This window comes from Micropterus salmoides, unplaced genomic scaffold (assembly GCF_014851395.1).
Source record: "Micropterus salmoides isolate LMB-PRFRI ecotype aquatic unplaced genomic scaffold, ASM1485139v1 Ms_hic_scaffold_3, whole genome shotgun sequence".
In the NCBI taxonomy this organism is placed as follows: domain Eukaryota; kingdom Metazoa; phylum Chordata; class Actinopteri; order Centrarchiformes; family Centrarchidae; genus Micropterus; species Micropterus salmoides.
In genome coordinates, this window is record NW_024042261.1 from 31,078,754 (window position 1) to 31,095,374 (window position 16,621).

General features: G+C 39.6%; 1 protein-coding gene across 1 annotated transcript in view; it reads left to right on the forward strand.

Annotated features, from left to right (window-relative positions):
* The window catches only part of nbeab (neurobeachin b), a 213,854-nt gene that overhangs the window by 77,337 nt on the left and 119,896 nt on the right, over positions 1-16,621 (forward strand). Inside the window, 5 exon segments of the mRNA XM_038692696.1 lie at positions 4,717-4,914; positions 5,014-5,147; positions 7,021-7,129; positions 9,758-9,910; positions 11,172-11,340. Of these exon segments, the coding sequence (XP_038548624.1) occupies positions 4,717-4,914; positions 5,014-5,147; positions 7,021-7,129; positions 9,758-9,910; positions 11,172-11,340 (763 nt within the window).

The window sequence follows — 16,621 nt, forward strand, 5'->3', positions numbered from 1 at the left end:
AGCCGACTTATATCAGCTGCAGCAGGTGTAGCTTCTTGACAAAGACCAAAAGATTGTGAATACAGAAATATGCTGACCTACCCAGAAGGGGACTCAGCTGTGAATGTTAATCATATGGAGACCAAATATTTGGTTTTGCACATTTTGTTTATTGTTTGTTTATTTTTTTTATTTTCTCTATATCCCTAAATATTCCACTGACCTCATCATGATTGTGCTCTCAGTTTCTTCTAAGATTCAGAAACTGCTCTCTCTCCCTCTCACGGTCTCACTTTTGCTCCTGATGCTCACAAAGTGCTGCTTTTTCTTCACAGTTTAAAGCCCTGCACTCTGTCATAAATGGAAGAATGACACACACTGCCAAATCAGCTTTGAACACAGGATGTGTCTCAGACAATTTACAATATCTCTGTCCATCTGTGTTTACTTTCTAGCTGCTTCAATGACAAAATTTGACCTTTTTTTATGGCAGGAAGGAGTAGCAGTCTTTGGCTTACTCTGTTGAAGATTGTGAGATGGATGTTTGTAATTTCAATCAGGTCTATGAATGCCTGGAGATTCCCAAGAGAACTCATTGTTTGGTCTCTTCACTAATGGCTGGTGACTTGCCGTTTACCTCCTTAATTGTGGTTCTAAACCTTCAGCGGAGCCATCCTCTAGATTTCTCAAAATAATGAAGAGCATGTCCCAGGGAGACAATTACCTGCAATTGATGAAGCCGTATGATAGAAGTATGATGGAGCCAGTCAGGTGAGTTGAGGAGGAAGATCAACGAGTTGTCAGGCCCATTGTGCTGTCCAGGTGACAAGAAACCTGTTGGTTGAGGGCAGCAGATCACAGCATACATCTGCTACAGTATGTACATTGGACTTTCATTATATCGGTTGTAACTCAGCTCAGCTCCACAGCCAGAGAAAAAACATCAGAGCTGATGTATGATTTATTTTTTGATCCATGGTCCTCTCATCCATGTTTGATGTTTGACATGCTTTCCCTTGCTCACACAGTGTATTGAATGTTACTGTAACTTCTGCGGGTAGTTGAAATGCAGAGATTATTGCTGCCTAGGGTTACAATTTCTACTGCACGTTATGATTTATGACTATAAATCTGACAGACCTATTAGTACAATCTGTTCCCTGGGCTCTTTTCATATTGCTGTATGTGAAATTGCACTCTGAACTGAGATGGACTCCTGGTTATTTCATTTAAAGTACCAAACATCTTTCATTGTATATTGCTATTTCTATGACTGACTTGAAACATTCCCAGCCATTTGGAGATAATATCAAGGGCCAGTGTTGGGTCTACTAACACTGAGGCTGACAGAAGCTAACTGTCATATCAGACTGTCATTTCATCACTGCTGGTTCATACAAGGGAATTGCCTCAGAAATGTGTGAAATGTATCTCTGTATGAACAATATAGTTCCCAGTGGATACTAGTAAACACAACAGAAGAGTTTTAAAAAGCCCAGTTACTGAGGGTATTCTGGATAACTACATATCTCTTTCCAGCTGTGGGAAATAGCCTGGCCTGGAGTAATTTAGTAACATCTGTCACACCAATATACAGTGACAGCTTCACTGAACACAAGTTTTAGTCACTGAGTTGACTAGTCAAAACAATTAAGCCATGACTTTATGTCTTTCACATGATGCACTCAGAGTTATTTCTGTCTTTACCCTCTATCATCTCTACCATATGTGTTCTACATGAGGCAGATTAGCTAGTTGAATTTGTGCCAACAGTGCTCTGCAGTATGCACCACAGACTGCAAGGAGAGACTGAAGAGCCTCACAGTCCCGGTTCTCCCCTGTCAGGGAAGACTGGCCTGTGGAATGATGCTGTTATGCTACAGGGTTTGTTACTGTAGCCGTAACCCATGAGATCATTATTGTCACGCTGCGGCAGGGCTGATCCTAAAGTGCAGGGCAGTGGAGCTTGTTATTTCTTGTCACTTGGGTTCCGTGAGTAGGAACTTTTGAATGATGTTAGAGACTACATGATGAGATGCATGCTGGCTGCTCTGTGGACTTTATCATAGCAGATGAACAGAATCCCTCTTATGCCTTTTTCATCATCTGACTGGAAGGAGTTAAATGTGGCTGAACCCTCTCTGTTTCTGCAACTTCCCTGTAAAACTTCTGCTAGAATAATGCTGCCAGGCTACAGATACCGCACCAGCAAATGTATGGATATTTACCAGTATCATTTGGAAACAGGATTAACATGCCCAAAGTAAAATCTAAACCCAGACGATAAAGTTCTAGGATCTGAGAACTTTTGCAATACAAGCTGATTCAAATGTAGTGTTATGCAATATTTGTAGCAGGTATATACAGCAAAGAAAATATGTGGTATGTTTCCTCTAAATGTTGCCACCTACTTAACATTCAGCTCTCAGAATAGAATGCACAATCGTACAATTGACGACCGGAGTCGGCTTACCATTTTATCCATTTACTATCTTACTGAAACAAGCAGCCCAGATTTAGATGCCTTTTAGGCTGGTGCATGAACCCTGTTTGCTTGCATTGCGTAACATACTGTATTTATCTACAGTCCCTCTAGGACCAGATGGTTGTTTCTCACTGGAACTTCTACTTCCTGTCTCTCTTTATCTTATCACCATCCGCTTGAGGTCCATGAGTCAGAGAGGGAAGGATAAACATGTCTCTCATTCATTAATAATTCAACCCTCCTGATTAAATGACTTGATATCCTTCTTAAGTGTATTCCATTCACACTTCATCGACAGATTAATTCAGCTCATCTGTCAACAGCTTATTGATTGAGTAAATTAAGACTAGTATGTTATCGATCAGCTATTTGTTATGCTAGCCATAATAAATGTGTAAGTGAGACAGTGACTGGGTGAACCTCCTTCTTTTTGCACAGCCATCAAATGTCTTCACATGTCTTAGGGAATAATAAAATTTCAAGACATATATGACACATTAAAAACATATTAGACACATCCTTGATCCTTATTAAGAGGTTAGACATCACAACAATCATTACGTCACCAGTGCAATTTGTTCTGTATTCATGAGAATTATAGCATATATACTCAGCAAAATAAGAAACGTCCTCTCACTTACAACTGCTTTTATTATCAGCAAACTTAACATGTGTTAATATTTGCATGAACATAAAAACATTCAACAACTAAGACATAAACTGCCATTATTATTATTATTATTATTATTATTATTAAGGTCACAGTCATAAAATCTTACACTAAATAGACCTTTCTACTGACTCTGAAAAATACCACAAGAAAGATGCCTGCTCATCTGTGTGAACATGCCTTAGGCATGCTGCAAGGAGGCATGAGGACTGTAGATGTTGCCAGACCAATACATTGCAATGTTTGTACTGTGAGACGCCTAAGACAACACTACAGATAGACAAGAAGGACAGCTGATGGTCATTGCAGTGTCAGACCACATGTGACAACACCTGCACAGGACCACAGGGCCACACCAGATAGGCTACTGATTGTTACTTTTGATTTTGACCCCTCCTTTGTTCAGGGACACATTTTCTATTTATGTTAGTCACATTTCTGTGAAACTTTGTTCAGTTAATGTCTTAGTTGTTGAATGTTTTTATGTTCATGCAAATATTAACACCTTAATTTTGCTGAAAATAGAAGCAGTTGTAAGTGAGAGCATGCTTTTTTGCAGAGTGTATAAGACTTTCTATAGGGTTTATAGATGTGTCTCAACTGTGTATAATTTAGTTCAAATTTTTCAATAAATTCAATAAATAAACGCTGAGTGTGATTACTTGGGATGGGAAGTGACAAAGTAACACAAAGCTAAATTGCAGACTGACGGCTTTAATTTAAAGGTGTTTTCAGCCATACTGGATGAACTCCTCTCGTATTTGCTCCTGTTTCATGAGTGCAAAAAGTGTATTTGAACAGAAAGTATCTCTTCCTTAAGAACCCTATGCATTGGTAAAAATGTTAATGTGTGCTTAGTAAAAGACTGCAATCATGGCACACTCTGTAGCCTTTTTCCATTTCAGCCTGAGAATTCAGCTAAGACTGCTTGGCTTGAGATTTCCCTAGAACATGTGAGAGTAAATGGGTTAAATTAATGCAGGTAATCTACAGTATCATAGCAACTCTGATCCTAATCATTGTACTCTGCAGTAGAACTTGAAGAATCCTCCCACATAAAATGCGAAGGCATACTATGAGACACAAAGATCAAATATGTTTGCATTACGAAATAAAAATCTATTATTATTAAATGTTATGCCTAAATAGCGCTTTTTAATGTAGCTTTTCTTAAGCAGTGTAACGCATACTGCAGCTTCATTTCACTACTTGCACTGACACAAACTGTGTTCTGTTGCATCACTAAAAAGCAAATATACGGTTGTGTTGTTAATTGCAGCAATAAAGAATGATAGAGGATAGCTTTTAATCAATAGGAAATTTCATTTTCATGCATTTTCAAAATGTTTATATACTGTAGTGCAGTCTCAAGAAGAAATTCTGACCTCTAGTAATGTGTGGTTGCTAATACAAAAAAGCCTCTTGTCATTTTTCATTTTTCACATCTTATCAAGTTATAATTAAACATTGCACTTGAGACACATTGATGTGCATGCATGTACAGGAAGGAGCTACTCAATATATTGCTCTCACTCTCTCTATTTTCCCTCATTCTCCTGCATCTATATCTCTTTCTTTCCAGAGCACATTTAAGTTCAAGTCAGAGAGCGATATCCACTTAGCAGAGCATCACAAGCAGGTGTTGTATGACAGCAAGTTGGCCAGCTCCATCGCCTTCACCTATAACGCCAAGGCCACTGACGCCCAGCTTTGCCTGGAATCCTCGCCGAAAGAAAATTCCTCCATCTTTGTGCACTCACCGCACGCCCTTATGCTACAGGTCAGTCGCTTTACTCTAACTATCCCAGATATTGATTGATTGATTTCTGTTGCGCTCATTACAAAAGTGTGTTTTATTGGTTTTATATTATCCTCACAGGATGTAAAAGCCACAGTGACTCACTCCATCCACAGTGCCATCCACTCCATTGGTGGGATCCAGGTGCTCTTCCCGCTCTTCGCTCAGCTGGACTACCATCAGCTTAATGACAGCCAGGTGGAAGCCACTGTATGGTAAGAAGTAGAAATTTTGTTACTATACAAGAGAATTTCTCTTTTTAGAAATCTGAGTTGATGCCTTAGAAATTATACACATAAAATTGTATGATAAAAGCTCAGTTTAGAGTTATTGTGAATTTGATTACTTTTTTGTCCCCGATCTAAACCCTTTTAGACCTTGTATATGAGGCTGTGTTTTCAACTGAAGGAGAAAAAAAGTCTTAAGTAATATTAATGACTATTTAAAGTTACAAAAGGGTGAATTTTTGTATAAATATTAGTTTTTTCTGTATTATCAGCCTAAATTAAGGTGGAGGTGCAACAGAAAATTGGGATGTTGTAGACTTGTTGTTAATTATTATCACCATTCTTGTGGTGGTGTGGTTACAGGCAGTAAATCTCATCAAAAAAATGGGTTTGTTGAAATGTTACAAAATACTATCGGGAACGAACATGACATCCTGGTGATCAACATCCAGAATTAGAGTAGATGTCTGTTGGACAAACAACAGTGTTTCTGTATTACATCAAGTACTTTTTTCTGCTTTAAATAGTGTATTTTGTCTCGTGTAATTTGGTCAACATGTACATCAATACCAATATAACTTCAATAAACCACTGCCTGCTTATAATACCATCCTTGGTCAAGCTATAGTCCAGTTTCATTGTTACTTTGTGGTTCAGACTCCTCTCATCCTCGTCATCCTGGGTTGGTCAGTCCAAAAGCTACCCCACAGTGCCCTGGATGGAGACTGAGCTCTGTTCTAATCCTGACTTAGTTCAACATCAGCAGTACAACTAGATAGACTCAGGAGTGGCCACACAGCAGCACAAATCTCTCATACTCAGGGTTCTCTGCCTCTGTAGTTTCCTCTCATCTTTGCTTTCTGCCCCTCGTTCTCTCTCGCTTGCATGTGGAGGGTCTTTCCCTCACAATGTGTCACTCTCCCTAACACTTGCTTTGTCTGTGCTTTGGCTTTTATATTGAGTCCTCCTAAAGTCTGCTGACATTAGGAGTTCAAAGATTCTACAACAATGAACTCTCTATAATGCCTGAAGATCTGCTATGGCTGTTCTCAACCCTCAAATAGTGATTTAAAAGCATTCCTTTTAATGAACGTGATCTCATTTTACTCTGTTACACCATGAATTTTAATAAGCAGTGACATAACACCACTACTTTGCCAAATTGGGAGGAAGCTGTGCTTGCAGTAGGGATCAGAGGCTAAACCACGAGCACACTGAGTTGACTGTCGCCCAGTTCTGTAAGTGTTCCCCCTGGCCCAGCTAAGTTGGAGCAGTAGTGAGAAATGACAAGGTAGACAAACAGACACAGTGCAGAGTGAAATTTGTATGCTTGTTGTGATTGTATCTATGGGAACGCCTGCAGAGGAGTGATTGTGTTTTTGTGATTGTTGTGCTAGAGTGGAAGCCACCAGAGGATGTAAGGGAAAGCCGATTGTGAAGTGTCACTGAGCACCACTGTCACTAAGCCAAGGGCTTCAACTGAAAAGAAAAAAAACATCTTCAGTGCACTGCCTTGCCCCCTTGAAACCCCTCCCCCCACCTCACATACATACACACCCTGTTACATCTTGTGCCTCAGACCACTCTGTGGAAGGAGAGAGCCCAAGAAGCCAACCCTTTATTCTGAGTTGAAGAGGGCTGGAAGTAGTGAGCTAGAATTCCCAGATGATTGCTGACATCCCCTGAAAATTACCTTATTTTTTTCCCTCTGCCACACTATCTCCTCATGGCACTGTAGTTCATAGATTGACGCCTTCATCGCCTGTTGAGTGTGTGAATAGATACACTTAACAGGCAAATTTTAGAATAATAATAGAATGTTTTATCCCTGTGTGAGAAGTTATGCCTCCTTGTTTTGCAGTGCCACTCTCCTGGCCTTTCTGGTTGAGCTGCTCAAGAGCTCTGTGGCCATGCAGGAGCAGATGCTGGGTGGAAAGGGCTTTCTGGTGATTGGATACCTACTTGAGAAGGTATGGTAGAGCCTCCGTGACATGTTGCGACTGTAACCAAAGTGACACATCACTTCTCAGAAAATTACCATTTTTATATTTCCAAATTTATCCTCACCCATACAGTCGAAGTCATTACAGCCCCATTTAGTTATGTCCACCTACTACTTCTTTTTAACTCAAAGGACTCTGACAATTTTCGGATTTTGAACTCAAATTTATGAGTTTTCAAAAGCTAAACTTGCATTAATTCATTGTGTTAACAATGTGAGACTTTTATCAGTTAAATATGTGTTGATTGACTTGCAAAAACAGCAGGTGTGCAGGGATGGGAGCAAGAGAAAAAAAATAGCCAAGTTGCTGCGTCTTTTGAATTTGAGAGAAACTGTCTTCTTTAAACCATGGTGGCAAAGTTAAAACATGGACATAATCAATTAATTATTAGGGTTGAGTAAGTTCTCAGTTGAAATGAGTATCCAGTACAGATAATGTACTTTTTACAAGTATGAATATCAACAGAGTAAAATGTGTCAATATCTGTCCTTTTTAAACCTTTCTCTTACTGTAATCAAAAACATTGACTGAAGCTCAGTTCTGAGGCTGTTCTGTAAATAGTTTTCTAATAAATATAGCAACTTCTGATCAGCCCATACCAATTTCATGCTTAAATAACTAACTTCTGGTTAGTCCCGCCCGTTGCGAGTACAATACAGAAAATTTACAGTAACAGTAACAGACACAAATAGCAGTGGACTCGCTCATCCCTACTAATTATCTATTGCATACAAGTCATATATTCAAATTCCAACCAAAATATAGACATTTTTGTGGTAAACAACAAAGGACTGATGCCACCATTGGAGGGGGTACCTGACAAAGGCCTTATACATGTAAATTGTAACAAATTTTGGAATTTAAATCCTCTTGACTTGAAATGGAAAGTACTATAAATGTAAATAAGTTGTTTTAACTCGAAACCGTGAACTACAATGATGCAGAAATGTATGTCGGTTAGACTAGTTAAAGGAAGTTTTTCTTGTATTAATAAAGTAAAATAATTATTTGTTTTAAGTACGACATTGAACTAAGTTGAAAAAGTTCAATCAACTAAAAAGACAACATTGAGACAACTACAACACTGTACATCTTCAACTTGCATTTTCAAGGCAGCAGGTGAACTTGCATTTCCAAGTTAAAACTAATGTTTGAAATGTCTTACAGCATACTGTGTTGTTTGCAAGTTCAAGATCTACCAATATATATATATAAAAGTCTGGAAACAGGCGGGCTCATCACAGTAAAAATTATTTTCTCAGTTTGAACACCAATTTGAAAAAGGAATATGTCCAACTGATATGACATATGTTCCAAGTTTTACTATCAAGGTGTCCACAGTCTGATCTTTCATTGCCTGTAGCAGTGCCCTGAATGTGTCTTTGAACTAAACAGAGCTAGAGGAAGAACACCACAAGACTGCTTCGCTTCCCCTTCCCTTGGTTTCTCTCTCTTTCGGCATCAATCTTTATTTACCGATTTTGTGATGCAGATCTAGCAGCTTGCCGGCCTCCCCAGAGTGCTGGCTCTTTTGGAGCTCTGAGAAATGACTCCACTTTGTCACTCAGTGACTTGCCTGCCTGCTGGCTTCGGCTGCTGTTAACTAACAGCCAGGCAGAGTCGGCACCTGAGAGCAACCGTTTTTTTTCTTACTTCCTTCCCGCTGCCAGCTTTCACACTTCCACATATTGCACCATCTGTTAGTGATCTGTTTATACCACACCTTCCTTTCTCCCCGTGCTCTCCCCCTTCATATTTCCCTCTCTCCTGCCCTCACCAAGTCCCCACCTGGGCAGCGAGCAGGTGCCAGACAGGAGCACTAACGGGATTTGTCAAACTGAAATTCTCTGCAAATTCAAGCCTCTACAACCTGCTGTGATTTAGTTTAAACACTTTTTTAGATTCTGTAACTTCACAAAGAAGATCAATTTATCACCAATACCAAGATGCTAACCTGCTGCTATAGAACATAGGTAGTACACACAAAACCAAGTCATCCTTTAACTGAGCCTACATACAGAGGAACTGACATAGATGCTTCAGGGAGAAGGACTTTAACTTTAAAGTAAAGACATCTTTACTTTAAATACTTTACAATTATTTCAGCCATTGCTTTTTTAAATTAACTACAAAACATGCAAAATTTAACAGCATATAAAGAGGAACAAAACAATAGAAACATTCAATTAAATATTACTTACATATCTATGTTTTTCACACATCTCTATTCCATCAACCTTGTTTCTTTTCTTAACAATGAAATCTATCTATTCTGTAAAAAATGTATGTAAAAACCTTTGTGCTTTTATACAATACTTAAAGACCAATTTAGGTAACAAATTAAAGATTAAACCTGAATTTTAAACCTGCAAATATTTGCTTAAATGGTGGGCTTCCACCCCACAAATTACCCAATTTTGTCTCTGAGTTCCATGAATATGATTCTTTTTTGACGATTCATTTTTTTCTCCTCATGGGTATTGCAAAGAGACATGTTATGGACAGTTAACATAGGTTGTTGCAGAGAAATACATGCTTAGATCAATAGGCTTGGCAGAATGATTGTTTAACATGACTTTGTGCTTCTTCCTACAGTCATCACGTGCACACATCACCAGGGCTGTATTAGAGCAATTCCTCTCCTTTGCAAAGTATCTGGACGGTCTGACACATGGGGCACCACTGCTGAAGCAGCTGTGTGACCACATCCTGTTCAATGCTGCCATCTGGATCCACACCCCTGCTAAGGTGAGATCCTGCAGGTAACTCAGTCCATGAAGGGACAGTTGTCTTTGAATGTGATTAGGCTGAAGTGGATGCATATCTTTCAACCACAGAAAGCTTCAGTAATATTTTGCATCATTATTGCTTCTCCAAAGATGAAAATAGATGCTGCCTGTGTTTCAAAGGAAATAGGGGGTGGAAATTTAGCGTGTTGTATCACATCGTTGTCAGTTTTGGTGAGATTCCACAAGTGTTTATGTCAGTGGTAATAAAAAGTAGTTGTGAAATATGATGATACATGATTTTAATGAGCAAAATGCAAAAATATGGTGACTAGGTTGGGTTGTCAAATTAAAGAATATGTAGTTTCACCCTTTGACTGTTCCACTTTCCTGTCCTCAACCTAACCAAGTTTTTAAATGTTCCAAAGTCCCACTCCCTTTAAATAATGACCCATGAAAAAATGGGATGAGGTATATCAAAGGAGCTGAGTTTGTGTGGCAAATACATTTGCCTCAGGAATGCTGCTGGTGGGCCAAGTCATGAATAAATAAAAGGAGGAAATAAATACAAAAGTGTCTGGAGCTTTGCCTGCGACACTTCTCCAAAATAGAGCGTGGAGAAAGAGAGAGAAAAAATGAGAGAAACAGCGAAGTAATGAAGTGGGTTAGAACGCTTCAACAGCACAGAGAGCTATGCTTGCTTCTTCCTTTAGGACATGCGACAAAGTCCACATTTCCTCTGTCCCTTTCTGCTGCACAGGGTAAGGAGAGCCAGATGTGTGAATGATCAAGCATGCAATATGCATTAATTACATGGGCCCACTGACCATATCCTAGTAGACAAATAAGTTCTGTTCTCATGGAAATTACATTACCAACTGCACATATCCAGTAGCCTCAAACCATATCGCATCATGCTCACATCGTAACCACACTGCCACCTTTCATCTTGACTCACATTTCAATCGTTAATATCCTATAATTTATGACATATGGGGAAAAAGCCCTCAGTATTTATAGCTGGAATGGCTGTATTGGGATTAAGGATTCTTGTCAGGTCTGTTGCTAATTACAGAGGACATGCTAATCATCACTGAACAGAGTGGAGCTGCGACAATTATGAAACTGAGTAATATAGGGTCAATGGCCACCCCTAACAAACACTTGCAAGGATACTAGGCTCAGCTAGTGCAATCCACCATAGAAAAATGTGGTTTTACGGTTCAAAGGATTAATTTCAACATATATATATTTTTTTATGTGTTTGTGTTTTCCCACTCCAGGTACAGCTGTCTCTGTACACATACCTCTCTGCTGAGTTCATTGGCACAGCAACTATCTACAACACAATTCGTCGAGTGGGCACAGTGCTTCAGCTCATGCATGCGCTAAAGTACTACTACTGGGCCGTCAACCCCGCAGACAGCAGCGGCATCACACCACAGGGCCTTGGTGAGCATATTTAGCATTTTGGGGGGTTTTTTTCAGCAGAAGTCAAGCTAAGTTTTTTTGTGGTGGCATATGGTTTGATTTGATTTGGGTTGTTGTTTATATAAAATGTTTCCCATTCATCTGAAGGCTCATCCAAGTAAAGCTCTGTGTTTTAGAAAGGAAATCACTGAGAATGAACCAATCACAATCATTGTGTGCAGTCACAAGCCTGCTATCAAAAGTGGCTTCCTGAAATGGCAGCAGCTCCCCCACATTTGAAATGACTCATCCCCACATGGAAGCTTGCCTGTCAGCTGTTAGGACTGTGGCCATCACTGGAGATGACAGTGAGGCAGACATGCCACATCAATACTGTCATCCTCTAGGGTGCTTGGTGTGGGTGTTAGGCCTCTGAAACCTGGGCCAGTAGTAGACTGGCATCCTCTCTCTATGAAATAACAGTCCGTCACCAAGCATGCTGTGCTGGAAGTGAAAGTGTCCTTGAACTGTCATTTCCTTTTTTCTGTCGATTATTCTTTTCTAAAACTAGATGTGTTGTAGTCTAGAGGTTGTTTTATAATTGTACTGCAAGCTCAGTTTATGCAGCACCAAGGCCCAATGAAATCTACTTGCTGAAGGTTAAAGCTTGTATTCTGACAGTGTTGATGAAATCCTTGTCATACAGTCGAAGGTGATTTCTTCCAAATTGTTTTTCTGTGCTTCCATTGACATTGTTAGGACAACTAATCAAATTTATATCACAAGTGAACATCACATTTATTAACACCGCAACATTCTCACAGGCAGAGTCAGAGATGGCTGAATGTAGCAGCATTAGCCTATATACACGCCACATCAAGGCACTTGGCCTACATTCTCGATCTGTTAGAGTCGCGAGTGATCCTAATTGATTTCCTACTAATAGTGGCAGTGACCTCTAGACTGAGGTTAGCTCGGATAATACGGGCACACATATCTGTAGGTTAGATCAGTCCATTGGCCCATCAAGCTAACTTTTCCGGATTTTAATTTGTCCCTTATCCTATCTACTTAGACTGTGCAGTATCCCTTATCCCGTCTTGTGCTGTGCAAGGGAACATTACAAGGCTTAATAAGTGACAGCTCAACCTATCTAGAGCCCATGTTCAAGGATAATGAGCTATATTGAGCTTGGACATCGAAGGAACTTTTCTCATGATTTTCTTTCTGTCATGTCCACTAAGTTGGACAGTATTGGTAGGTTTTTTATTGCTTTCACCACTGTTGAATAATAGATTTTGATGTCAAAATCACTTGTTTGGGAAATCTGTGTATCTGTGTAGCCTCAGGCACTGCAGTATAGTTTTGCTTTATATTGAAGCATCACAAGACCTAGTTTTGTTCTTTTATTCCTTTCTTTTTTGTCAACACAGGTTGAAAAAGCACCAATATAATATACAGGATGTATACACACTCTTTTTCTCTTTTTTTAATTACATGTAATAGAAATATATGTATTTGCATTTTTTCATTAGAAACAAATTTGGATGTTGCATTTATATACAGACTGTTGAACCTGCATTAACAAACAGCGTGTCACATGTGAACTTCACTACATTTGTAATTTGTGTGAGACATCCCTGCCATGGCTCCATTGACAAATGCATTTCTTTTTCAAAAGGGAATTATATGTTGCCAATATATGTGGCTACACACCTGCGCGGATAGGTGTAGATGTCTGGGGTGGGTGCCAGGTGAAGGCAAGGGTTATTGGATGACTGGCTATAAAACAGGGTCTTGGGACATGTATAGTCACCTCTCTGGTGGGGAGGGAGATAGACCTAATGCAGGAAGTAGAACCGGATTTAGGATTGTATCTTGCTTCTTTTTTCTGATGATGTAGTCCTTTTAATCAGACCATGTCCTCCAGTGTGACACCCAGGTAGTGTGAAGAGGTGGGGAACAGAGTAAGCACCTTCAAGTCTGTGGTCCACTGCCAGTAAACAGCAGATTGCCACCTTTGGGTTGTGAGCAATTTGTTGCAGTAAGTCAGAGGAGATCAAGAATCTCAGGGTTCTGTTTGCACATGAGGACCATGAGATCTGCAGATAGGTGGCAGACATTGCTTTAAACTCCCATGATTTACCAGTCAATCTCCAACGTCTGCCCTGCTCTTGTTTTTACTAAATAACAAGTGATGAAATTGGCAGTAAAGCTGTTCAGCCAGTCACCACGTTCCATTCAAGATGGTTCTCTCTGCATAGTGACTGAAAGAACTGGAGGCCCAAATAAGTTTCCTCCCCAAGATGTCTTTGCTAAGGGGAATGATTCAGAAGTATAAACTGGAACTTAGGAACAAGGTAAAGAGCTCAGACATCTGAAAGGAGATTGGTGTACAAAGTCCATTAAAGTTTACATCAGAACACAATGATAGATCATGAAAATGTTAAGATGGGCCAAAAATTACTAATATATTATATATATATATATATATATATGTTTGTGTGTGTGTGTGTGTGTGTATATATATATATATATATATATATATATATATATATAACATGTTGCTCTATTCTCTGTGGTTGTGCGTTAGCAATCTATGGATGGTGTTGATTGCAAAGAACTACACCAAATATTATATATATATATTCCATATTTTCTGTCATATTTATAATGTTACAATGTAAGATGTTCATTTTAAACACGGCCAAAGCTTCAAATAATGGGGTACACATATTTAAAAGAAATCCATGTGAGCCAAAACCTCAGGTATTCTAACTGTTCTGAACGCTCCGGTTTCAACAGTTTTTTTTTACTCTCGCCTCAGAATGATGTCATACGGAGCCAGTTTTCTATATTTGGTCATTTGAGCGCAGCCCCGTCCTCCTGGCAACTGCTACACTCAGTCTGTCTATACTGCTCAGCACAGGACGAAAAAAAATTGGATACAGTTTCTTTTTTCGGGTCAACAACAGCCCGGTAAACAGGCTTCAGGTTCTTGGCCAATCAGACAATAAAGTTATCTATCTATCTAAAGCCAACTGTCTTCTGTCCCAAAACAGTGACAGAAATTCTCCTCTGACAAGGATAATTTAAAAAATACATTTAAAACACACACTTAAAACCTGGCCACCGTTAAAAAAAACAACGGTGTGAGGAAGATGCCTGATAGAATACACACTGACATACGTATGGTGCTGATTGTTGTTGAATTGCTGGGAGATTGTAATGGGCTGAGAAAATAGCTGATTCTGGGGAAGACATATCTTGAAATGGATTGCCTTCCTGCTGTAGGTAATTCTCAGAGTGGGTCCGGTTCCATTGATCTGCACTTGATTTGGCAGGTCAGTTTTTCTCTCTGTCCTTCTCAACTGAGAAATGACCAAACAAAGGCACATATGAGGAGGGAGAAAGCCAAGTAGATAATGAAGTGTTCAATTATATGGACACGGAGAACACATTTAAAATGGAGCTCCTCCAGCTACTCACTGTTTCTGGAAGTGCCTGCTCTTTTTATTTTCCTCAGGTCTTAATAGAGAGTGCTATCAAATTAAAGCCATGTATCATTCGGTTATACACAGAATCACTACAGGCACTCGCAGAGAGATGCCCATTGCTCATCTCTCAGTTTCTAATATGTTACCCACAATCCAACACATAATCTGCCTCAATCTCTATCACTCTCCTTTTGTCTCTCTCTCTACCCTGCCCTTGTTTATACTAAATAATGTGTAATGACATGGGCAATAGAGCTGTTTGACCTGTCACCACCTTCAATTCAAGCTTGTTCTGTCTTGTTACCATTACATGAGAAATTACCAGTGACATGTGACATTTAGGCACTTCAGAGGAATAATCTGATCAAGGCTTGTGGTTTATATTTGTGTGCGCCTGTCACGATCCTGTCCTGAGTTTCTCTGAGTTATTGTTTTGTCGGTTCAGTATCTGTTATTTAGTCTGTTTTGGTTCCATGTCTGTGTTCCCAGTCCTGTGCCTTAGTTCATGTCGTAGTATTTGCTTCTAGTTCTTTCTCTGCATCATTTTGGTTTAGTCTGCTCGGTACTCTGTGTTCTAGTTCTGTGTTCTCGTTTAGGTTTTGTCTGTTATGATCCCTGTATTATAGTTGGTCGGTGTTTGTCTGTTTACATGGGTTTCTGTTATTGTCTGAGTTAGTTTCTTGTTCGGTATTTTGTTACGTGTATTCTGTCTATGTTGGTTATTTTGCCCCATGTCTGCCTGGTATGTGTTCTGTCTGTTCCCTCCAGTATTCCTCTGCCTGCTTGTCGGTTCTGTGTTTTGAGTTCTAGTGGGATTCTTGTCTTATGTCCTTGGTCTTTTGTTCCCTGTATGTCTGTTTATATGTATTCATATTTCTGTTGGTATTTGTCTGCTTGTTGGTAGTTCTGTTAGTTTGGGCCTGTTTGGTATCTGTCTGTGTTCCTGTCAGTTCATCACCCTGCCTGTCTGTGTCTGTCTGCTGTCATTATTAGTATCACCTGTTTTTGCTCCCGCCCTCCTCGTTAGCCAGTGCTTACAGGTGCTGGTCATATAATTAGAATATCATCAAAAAGTTGATTTATTTCAGTAATTTCATTCAAAAAGTGAAACATGGATATTATATTCATTCATTACACACAGACTGATATATTTCAAATGTTTATTTAATTTAATTGTAATGATTTAAACTAACAATGAAAAATAATGAAAATCCCAAATTCAGTATCTCCGAAAATAAGATTACTTAAGACCAATACAAAAAAAGATTTTTAGATATGTTGGCCAACTGAAAAGTATGAACATGAAAAGTATGAGCATGTACAGCACTCAATACTTAGTTGGGGCTCCTTTTGTCTGAATTACTGCAGCAATGCGGCATGGCATGGAGTCGATCAGTCTGTGGCACTGCTCAGGTGTTATGAGAGCCCAGGTTGCTCTGATAGTGGCCTTCAGCTCTTCTGCATTGTTGGGTCTGGCGTATCGCATCTTCCTCTTCACAATACCCCATAGATTTTCTGTAGGGTTAAGGTCAGGCGAGTTTGCTGGCCAATTAAAAACAGGGATACCATGGTCCTTAAACCAGGTACTGGTAGCTTTGGCACTGTGTGCAGGTGCCAAGTCCTGTTGGAAAATGAAATCTGCATCTCCATAAAGTTGGTCAGCAGCAGGAAGCATGAAGTGCTCTAAAACTTCCTGGTAGACGGCTGCGTTGACCTTGGACCTCAGAAAACACAGTGGACCAACACCAGCAGATGACATGGCACCCCAAATCATCATTGACTGTGGAAACTTTACACTGGACTTCAAGCAACGTGGATTCTGTGCC